This window comes from Amphibalanus amphitrite, unplaced genomic scaffold (assembly GCF_019059575.1).
Source record: "Amphibalanus amphitrite isolate SeventyFive unplaced genomic scaffold, NRLGWU_Aamphi_draft 000250F_arrow, whole genome shotgun sequence".
Lineage (NCBI taxonomy): Eukaryota > Metazoa > Arthropoda > Thecostraca > Balanomorpha > Balanidae > Amphibalanus > Amphibalanus amphitrite.
Window position 1 is genome coordinate 252,031 of NW_024881745.1, and position 8,661 is coordinate 260,691.

Consider the following 8,661-nt stretch of genomic DNA (forward strand, 5'->3'; position numbering starts at 1 on the left):
ATGACCTACATGCTGGCAGCTATACGGGGCTGCACCAGCTGCGGAGCCGACGGCGCAGCCGCAGCAGCCGCGGCCGCTGTCAGCCACGCGCGGCCGCCGGCCGGCCGGCACCGGTTTCTCCACGGAGAGCGACAGCTCGCTGTCGAGTCCCAGCAGCGAGAGCTCGAGCCGGTCGCCGCACGCACATGTGGGACGGTTGCGTAACGCCAGAGAAGGCTGACACACGCAGACGGCGGCGCGAGGCGGCGAGAGCGAGGGCGAGGCGATAGCCAGGGCCGGGGCAAGGACAGGAGCGAGGGCCAGGCGGATAGCGGGTGATGCAAACTGCAAGGACGAAAACGGAACCTGCACCGTCGCCGGTTCGGCGTCATGGCTGCTGGGAGCGGGAATTCAGGGCAGGGCTTTCTGAGGAAGGATGCAGGGACAGTCCCATGGTTTGAGACCGGCCCAGTTGTTGAGAAACAAAGGAGATACGCAATCGATAAAACAGCTTGGGCGTGGTTACGTTATCAACGAACATCACATCAATATTATACTTTATCTTATCCTAAAAGTTTCCCAACGGTTGAAGTCCACAAAAAATCTAACCCAACAGGACCAAAACGAGAAAACAGACAATGCTTCATGTCAGCAGCAGGCGTCATTACGCATTCAACTACATCTCCACCGAGAAAGTGGCGTTTCGTAACGCACGCGTAGTAACGCTATAGTGCCTCGCGTTACGCTCGCCGTCACTTCCTCGGTCCGTGACGGTCCACGCCCTGTGACGCTCTCCCGTCACGTGTCTAATTCAACATCCCGTGACCTGAGGGTGACCTCGAACTGACCCGGCGCCGCTAAGCCGTCACTCCACTGCACTGGGCGGCGCGTGCATGCATGAATTGTTCGACTCGCTGCACGGCGTCCGTTAGCTGTCCCTGGCTTTGCGACACGCATATCCAGTCTGAATTGCGTGTCTCTGGCGTCCAAAGCGGTGGACGGTGCAGAGGTGAAAATCAGACAACGGGGAGGAAAGTGTGCAATGAATACGGAGAACGCATAGCAACAGGAGACATTGGAAAACGAGCGCTGTATGCAGCATAGATGACGGACAATGGAATTGGACAGCGCGTAACGAAACACGAACGTTTTACTGTAGATTGTAGGACGTTAAATAGTTAGCAATCGACTGTCACCGAGGGTACCTACATCAATGAACACTGATCACTGATCAATGTGCTCCTCGCTGCTCATTGATCAGCACACATTAGACAGCGCAGCGGACGCTAGATCACCGGGCAGTTGTCAGGCGTCGGGTGTCGGGTAATATCAAATCCAAACCCCTGACTGCCCAAGCACTCAGCAGTGGCAACAGTCGGTGTCACGCGTCTCCCCCAGAGACGGTCGCCGGGCAGGCAGCCCGGCCGGGTCGGCTACCGATCGGATAACGGTGCACAGCGGCTCAGTTTCGTCATCAAGCTCGAACCGGCTCCGCGGCGCGCGTGCAAAGGCCGGCGCGTGTCCGCTCACGTCCCAACTGACCCCGTCCGACGCGATCCGACTTGAATCAGACGGCGAGTTCTGACTTGAATCACCTCCAGCACGATCTACCCGGGGTCACTGCCGGGCCCGTGCACCTTATCTCCCACTGAGAGTGAGAGGCGTGCTCCATTTCCTGGCGGCCCGAGCGGCGGCCGGCTAACCCAGTGACCTGACCAGGTCAGGGTCGCCCGCCGCTCGGTCACAGCACGACTCAAGGAGGGGCCCTCAGAGGCCGCGCGCCGTCCAACCGCTCGACTCGTCCATCCGCCGGCGGTCGAACTTTCACTGGGCTGGCGCAGCTCATGGGATACGATCTTACTACGTAGTAGAGAGTCGGCGTGACCCCGATTCGCATGGCCCGCGGCGGTACCGGAGCTAGCGTAACTTAGTGGTCAGACGCGACCGCAGCTCGCACTACCACTCCCCAGTGGGCTCACCAGAGACGGCCATGAGGCTCGTTTCGGACATGAATTGGCTAGGTCAGACGGGCGTTATGACTGGGTCAGGAGCATTCGATTGCAACTTGTTGCGCTCGCGCGGCCTTGGCAGTAGTTTCGTGAGCGATAAAGAATGAACACCGAACAGTCACTTTTTAGCCTGTCTGCCGGCTGAACGTTTGGTCCTTTATGTGATTGTTTTGTTTACGTGGTACAGTCGGGAACTGCTTGGTCAGGGTATGGTATAACTAACGGTCCCTAACCACGACAGGACGACCTAGATAGAGCTCTCATGACGCCACAGCTGGGTCTGTGACACGCCGCGGGGGGGGGGGGGGGGAGTCGGGGGGGCTGATAAGGCGGCGGCTACTTGGGCTGCGGTCGATATACCTGCAGCTGGCTACTGAACTGAACACCCAGAACACAGACGGACACGGGGCAGCCCAATATTAGTAACACATGAACATAGGTATCATGACAATGTAAATAGCAGAATAGAAGATTGTGACACGAGGTGACGAATGCGCCAAATGCAATATATTTATCTAAATCCCTCATGAAAAGCAGATTCTAAATATAAATAAATCAAGCTCAAATGGTCAGTTCACGTTCATTACCAACGTAAGTCACCCCATAAATGGTGGGGAATGAGGTGCCAAACAAAGAAGAGTACCTACGGTTCTGAAAAACACTGGATTTTTAACGCATGCGACAGCCAAGAAAAAAGTGATTTATTCGAGGTGGGAACAATACAGGGCAAGATGATGCGATGATACACATTACACTAGTTGCAGGACAATGGTCAATTGCCACTCAACCAATTGCATTATGAAGACACGGGTAGCCACGAATTTGACATACCTTTCCGAATCCCTGTTTGATTTCGACCCAGACCTCGTCCAGGTCCGGTCTGTGGCTGATGACCACGCCGTCCGTCTCCCGTCCATTGTGCGTCACGTGGACCTTCTGTTCGGGCAGCAGCTCAATATCGCACACGGACAAAAAGCCCGGCCCCACCAGATCGTCCGGCCCGAACTCGGCCACGTAGCGCGTGCCGTCAAAACGCACCGAGTAGCGGGGTGACGAGAAGCCGTCGACCACCTTTGTGCCGCAGATCACACCCGTGTGGTAAAGTCCATCCACACGGCAGGCGGCCACGCGCGTGCCGAGAATCGAGCGCTTGGCGATACGTTTACCGGTCGACATGCTGGCGGATCTGTCTCTCTCTACACGATGAGGTGCTGCTGGCCGCGTCACGGACCGCTCTCACATGCCACGCCGGTCACAGGCCGTGTGCGCCACCCCGGAGCTCCCACACACGCCCTCACCGCACGACGGTCACCGGCTGTCTGCTGGGCACGCAGCCGGCGCCTGGCGTCCCCGCCCCCGATCAGCTGAGAGCCGGCGCACCGGCCCGATCAGCTGACCAACAATAACAAAACCACGTGACCGCGCGCCGGCCGCTCATTGGCCGCCGCTCAGCTGACCCATTTTTCTCATTGGCTGACGCCCGGCCGGCCGGTAGGGGCATCTAGGAACAAAGAAAACCAAGGTATTTTATGCCTTTTGATAAGATTTTTAAGACGACATGAGAAAACTAACGAATAGACTACGTTTTACTGTAAGTTTCAGTTGAAAATTTCAATGGGTTTCAGAAAATACTGATTGTTTACATCGGTTTAAATGCCGGCCGGCCGGCACCGATCAATGACCTTCTGCGTTTACTACGGTCGGTGAAAGTAAAGAACTACTACGGCCAGCTGGGGGGTCATACAGTGCCATCTAGTGACGGGTGGCATAACTAGTGGTTCGAGATTCTCCCATCTGGTAAGGGAAGCGCTGTAGTGTTGCATCGGTAAACCAATAAAGAACGGGTGGCATTGCTCATCTCGGAAATTATCTATGCGGTAGGTAGGTAGGTATTCGATGTTTTTTTTACGGAATGTAGCACCGGTCACGCCAGTGAACTTTGGCTGGGGAACGGGCTGTCTCGTGTTCCGCTCTATAACTCATCTCCTGTCTCCGTGTCGGTGTCGGTGTGCGATTTGCGAAAAGCGTCGAAACCATGACTAAAATACTTCCGGCCTTTGCCATTCCTAGGCCAGTCCAGAGACAACAACGTTCGATCAAAGGGGTCCAGGGGCTCAACGTCCAGGGGTCCAGCTGTCAAAAGCCGTATTTGTCGTCAGAACTGACCGTCGGGCGCTTACCGTGAAGACTGACCTGACCGTAACCAGCTGCACCCTATTCATGGAATATGGGTGGATATGTTAGTGATCGTTGGACGTACTTATAAATGCATGAACTATTTGCACTGTCCCCTCATTGTTTTTATTCGTGAGGTCACAAGTCTCACCTGAGGTCAGGTCAAAAGCTTATAAAATTCGAGATATTCGATTTGTTGGCATGCTCTGTTTCACGACTAATAACTGGTACAAATTTGGTCACATATGGTGCAATTTGGTCAATTTAAGCTCATAGTTGTTGATTCTTATTAATTTCCAGCTTGGTTCACCCTAGATGCTTATATTCCTGAGTAAGGTACCTATTATCAACTAAATTATCAGACCTTATTTTCGATGAAAATGTTGAAATAAATTCATTATATGAAGAAATTTATTATTTACTGTAAATTACATTTGGTAAGATTTGGTCAAGTTCGGTATTTTCACGAGATAGCCCGTCCTGAAAACGGCTATTGACTTTTCTCAATGCATAGAGTTTCAAACTTCTAAGTTCTAGGTAAGAGATAAGCTATAGGCATAACAGGATCGTAAAACTCGAATTTTAGAGGCATGCTACTTGGCAATGCCCAGTGACCTGATCTTTGATAGCCCGAGATTAATTAACAATTTTTATACACAATGCAAGCATTGATGCGTGAGACAAAATATATCAAGTTTCGCGTCGCTTTCCAATCGTGATTTTCTCTACATTGGTAAACATGTATATTGTGGCAAAAAAGCATTTTGCCACAATATACCAGGCCGAAGAATTTTGCAAAGATCAGTTTGAAAATTTGGCGATATGGTTACGGTATGACCTTATCTGAAAAGTCATACCACATCTTAACCCTCGCATGGGTGGGGGGGTCGGATGGACCCCCCATGGTTTTTCGCGAATAACTCGCGTAAAAAGCAGCCGATCGCGACGAAACTTTCAGTACCTTCGCATTGATCAATTTTACACCGACCCTGAAAATTTCATGACCCTGACCCAAATGACCTTTGACCTGTGACCTCTTTTCCGAGACCATGTTTGGCCGGAATCGCGATTCCGCGTACGTCGGCACGCATTAGCCGCGCGTTTGCAAGCTTTTCGTGGTTTCAAACGTTCAAACATGTGATTTGATGTTACTCCCATGCATTAGGGTGGGTGTCAAGGTCACCTGAAGGTCAGGTCATGTCATTTACCTTTGGTGACCTCGGGTGACCTCGGTTCACTTTTTCGAGTTTTACATGTTTCTAGGCTAGTTTTTGGAGCTGAATTCGAATTTAGCAACCATTTGAACATTTACGAAGCAGTTTTGGTGCCTTCGTAACATGTTACGGAGCTGTCAGAGGCGGTTGACACGTACTACGAATACCCGTCACGACGCCTACTGGTTGACCTGACCTGACCTGACCCGACCTGGTCTAAATGCTTAAAGACATCATCTGTGATCAAAACTAACACGATATTCGTGATCAGCACCCCGAAAAACCCCTTAGCAGCCACACTTCACGACTTTCTAATAGGTCCCAATTTTCCCGACTTTGGGTCATTGACCTGACCTGGAAGGTCAACCAATGACCTAGGACCTTAAAATTGGGTATCATCGGCTTCCTCTTGTCACGGGCAACACGCTCGTTTTTTCCGCGAAGCTCTAGCTCGATCAGGGGCCAAACGGCAAGGGGGGTCCAACCGACCCCCCCCCCCTACACATTAGAAGCTGGCAAACGCGCACACATGCGAGGGTTAACCCGGCCGGGCCCGGGGGGTAATCCCAACCACCGCAGCCCGGGGGGGGCGTTTTTCGCCCCCCCCCCTGTCTAACTCCGTAAATAAGGGAGCTACGGAAACAAAAGCGATACCAAACGAAAGGTCCTTACGAGACGATTCTAAAGCACCTAAAATTTTTGACCTCAGGTCAATTTTCAAGGTCAGAGGTCAAGGTCAAAGGCAAAAACCGGCACATGTGTAGTGATCTCAAAGTAAGCCTTCTAGAAGACGGTAGGCGGCATCAAACCGGCAAAATTGGGTGTCAAACGAAAGAAGAGAATCTGAGGATTCTGAAAATGTGCTCAAAAAGAAAGGTCAAGGTCAAGGTCACGCTCAAAATTGACCTCAAACTTGGCACTTTTTCGCACATCTTGCGTGCTAACTTCCAAGATGTTTTGAAATGTTTTGAGGTTTATCAGTTTCCTATTTGTGGTTCATCTTACGATACAAGGCTGCTCAAAGGTCAAGGTCACTGAAGAGTATCCCTGCTAGAGGCTATTTCACTAATTCAAGTTAGTAATAATAAATAAGACAATTTTGCCATCCGGAAGCTCTAAATGAAGGCTAAGAGGAAAATAGATGCCAGATTCGTGATCAGCGGGTACAAATCCATCATTAACGACCTTTCATGTGTCAAGGTCAACCAGAGGTCATTCGAGGTCACATGAGGTCAACATAAAACTTGACCTTTTCCGAACAAAATATATATCATTCGACGCGGCTTGACAAGGCGAATGCGATGGTACCACTGCCGTAGCTCTAGGACCATTTCTGTCGAAGTTATTCGAAAAACTAAAACCACATTTCGGGGTCGTTGACCTGACCTCTGACCTCAGGTCACCAAAACTATTTTTCTATTTTTCTCTAGGTCAAACGCTACACAACCGTGCTCGTAATTTGTCTTTATCTCTAAAACTCTATTTTTAGCAGTTATTTGAAGTTTGCGTCTGTGACGCCGAAGTTTGCCGTGCAGGGGTCTAGAAAAATAGACCTTGTGACGTCATCAATGGGGCTAGGTCCAATTTTTTTACTTCAGAAGATGTCAAATTGATGGGAGAAAAGGTACTGAAAGTTTCGCTTTCCTATGCCTAAGCGTTCGGGAGCTATCGCAAATATTCGCCAGGGGGGGCGAAAAACGCCCCCCCCCCGGGCCCGCGAGGGTTAATCAGTGTGTATGTCGTTTTATCCAAATCGCTCGACACTACAACAATTACAACATGAGCCTGGAAACGGCGATTCGGAAACGATTACATTTTCAAGCGATGTGGAGTCGAAGAGTCAAGAGAATGATGTTCGACCAACTGCCAACTCCGTCTTTGATTCGCCGCTTGTTATCACGACTACGAGCTGCTTCGACCCCGACTCTGACTCCGACTCCGACTCACCATTCGCTCATCGTCGGTCGGAGGACAGAGGGGACACGCGATAGGGCCGCGACTGGCGGTTTCCCACAGCGATGGAATGGAAGGATAACAGTGGCCAGTAGCACTGATGATGCCATGTAACTCCCGTCGTTGGCTGTCCTGTGCGTACGTCTGCTCTGCGTTATTTCCTTCTTCTAAAAAGTATCGGAAAAGTATGAATAAGCTTCTGCAAAAAAAACATTTTTATCTTTATGCGTTTAAGACTAGAGAAACGGGCGCTGCATTTATCCGGGATAGCATGGGAGCTCCCTCGTTTGATCGTGTTGAAAATGGCGAATCTGAGAGCGACTTCCGTACACCGTCTTATCGTTCTCGGCAGGCGCCATTTTGAAAGGTCAGACCATTGCACTTTCTACATTGGATAAACGAAGGAAAATGGCACGGCATGCCATGATCCGATTTCATAAGATGCAACGTCTGAGTACACTTTGGTCATGGGCTGTTGAAAGGATTTGAAATCCCGAGCTGAAATAATCATTGTAAACGGTGCTTCCAGAACAAATGTGGCAGCTTTTTTCCAACTGGAGAGTTGTTAGGAGTTCCAAAAGAGGCGCGGGTAGGGCCTCGGCGACGATCAGTACTTCGTGAAGAGTGGACACTTCTGGCGTGATTCACTGGATGACGCCGCCGGTTCAAATTTATGTCGCATATCTGATTTTCAACAGACGGCATCACAAAACCAGCGCATAATACAGCATTACCGGAGCAAAAAATGTGTCATATAAAATATTTCTTGATAGATACAAAAGATATCCCAGTTCAACCGTGATTGCATTATAAAGTATAGCATATCTATTCCGCACCTAGCAGAACCCAGCTGGCTGAGCTGGCTGCTAGATTCAGTGTTTTTCTTCTTCTTTTTTGCCAAAAGTGTGAATGCCACAGTGTTCTTCTTCCCATCCGCATCTTCTTGACACCGGAAACCGCCACCACAAACCAGTGACTGACTGCTCCCAGCTCACCCCAGCCGCTCTACCGGCGGCTGCGTCCCATCATCCTCGTAAACAGACTGCCTGCCGCCCCTGGCTCTGCCCTCGGACACCTGTATTGAGTGCCGACAGACACGAACCGGCCGTGACCGCCCCAGGCTACGGCTGGGTCACACCCTGGGCGAGCACTGAGTGGGTGACGCCGGCTCACGTGAGCAGGCATTACGCTGATTGGGACCGGTGCGGTGTGGTGGTGACCCCTCCCTCCATGACCCCCCTTTCTTGCCACATTCCTGCCTGACAGAGGTAGGTAGGTATATGGTCCTCAGGTAACGTGAGGAAGCCACAGTTCCAAGACGATAATTCTGA

General features: G+C 51.0%; 1 protein-coding gene across 1 annotated transcript in view; it reads right to left on the reverse strand.

Annotated features, from left to right (window-relative positions):
• LOC122386413 (zinc finger protein 704-like) overlaps positions 1–3,361 on the reverse strand; it is a 61,850-nt gene extending 58,489 nt beyond the window's left edge. Inside the window, exon 1 of the mRNA XM_043375589.1 lies at positions 2,820–3,361. Within this exon, the coding sequence (XP_043231524.1) occupies positions 2,820–3,164 (345 nt within the window). The 5' untranslated portion in view covers positions 3,165–3,361. The remainder of the gene's footprint in view (positions 1–2,819) is intronic.
• Between the last annotated feature and the right edge of the window lie 5,300 nt (positions 3,362–8,661).